This window comes from Bombus impatiens, unplaced genomic scaffold, assembly GCF_000188095.3.
Source record: "Bombus impatiens unplaced genomic scaffold, BIMP_2.2 scf_0548, whole genome shotgun sequence".
NCBI lineage: Eukaryota > Metazoa > Arthropoda > Insecta > Hymenoptera > Apidae > Bombus > Bombus impatiens.
Window position 1 is genome coordinate 1,287,481 of NT_176967.1, and position 1,007 is coordinate 1,288,487.

The window sequence follows — 1,007 nt, forward strand, 5'->3', positions numbered from 1 at the left end:
GTTCGTCGGAACTCGACTGGCGCACCACCGTCGGATAGAAAACTGCTGGCCGCGGATCTCTGCCCGTAAGAGTCAGCTCGTTCGGATCTCGAGTTCCACGATTTCCAGGAATATCGGTGCGTGCAGAGGTCGCGACGTCGACGACCGACAGGTTTTTCGAAACGTTTAACCATCCGCTCGTGCGCTTTTACAGAACTCGTGCCGATTCTTATCGAATACGATTACGAGCAAACTCGAAGAAAACACGTCCATTCGCGTGTTAACGAACGCGTAACGTTTGCTCGTCGCGCAACGATCGTAATCCTGCGGTTTTGCGGGCGGAAGCGAAAACGGAGCAGAAGGTTGTTGGAGGTGCGCGAAGGTGTGAGCCGCGCGAACGGCCTTTCGGAAAGAAGAGAGAAAATCGTGGAAAACTCACGGTGATCGAGGGCAGAACTGGCGACGAATGCTTTGCCAGTTGGACATTCCAAGCTGGTATTAGCGGTAGCGGCGGCGTTGCCAATGCCCTGCAGGTGGTAATGCCCGAAGGACGGACCCCTGGGCGCCATGATGGCCGCGATGCTGAAGTCCGTCGCTTTTCCCCTTTCCCCCTTTGTAGGCATCCCTTCTCGGTCGACGACACTTTGATTCCGATTTTTCCCTCGGCCTCTTCCTTCTCGCGTCCGGTGTTGCCTTTGTTTCTCGTTCGACGTCTCTCTTCCTTCCTCTCCCTCTCTCTCTCTCTCTCTCTCTCTCTCTCTGTCTCTCTCTCCCTCTCTCTCTTTCTCTCTTTCCGTCTCTCTTCTTCGGTCTTTCTCTCCGTCCACCCGAACGCAAACACTTTGCTCCGTTGCCGACAGGAAGCGCACGATACGCAGGACGATAATCACCAAGCCTCACTCGCGAAAATAAACGTTGAAACTACTCGGACCCGTTATCGGTTTGCCGTTTCCCGTTGTACCAGCTGGACCCCGGTTACCATCGAACAACGCGACAACGACGATCAACGACAAGCCGAACACCGGCGC

At 55.1% G+C, this 1,007-nt stretch overlaps 1 protein-coding gene across 1 annotated transcript in view; it reads right to left on the reverse strand.

Moving 5' to 3' along the window:
- The window catches only part of LOC100745304 (T-box transcription factor TBX20-like), a 30,139-nt gene extending 29,138 nt beyond the window's left edge, over positions 1-1,001 (reverse strand). Inside the window, 1 exon segment of the mRNA XM_012388298.3 lies at positions 419-1,001. Coding sequence (XP_012243721.1) covers positions 419-602 — 184 coding nt within the window. The 5' untranslated portion in view covers positions 603-1,001.
- Positions 1,002-1,007: the final 6 nt, after the last annotated feature.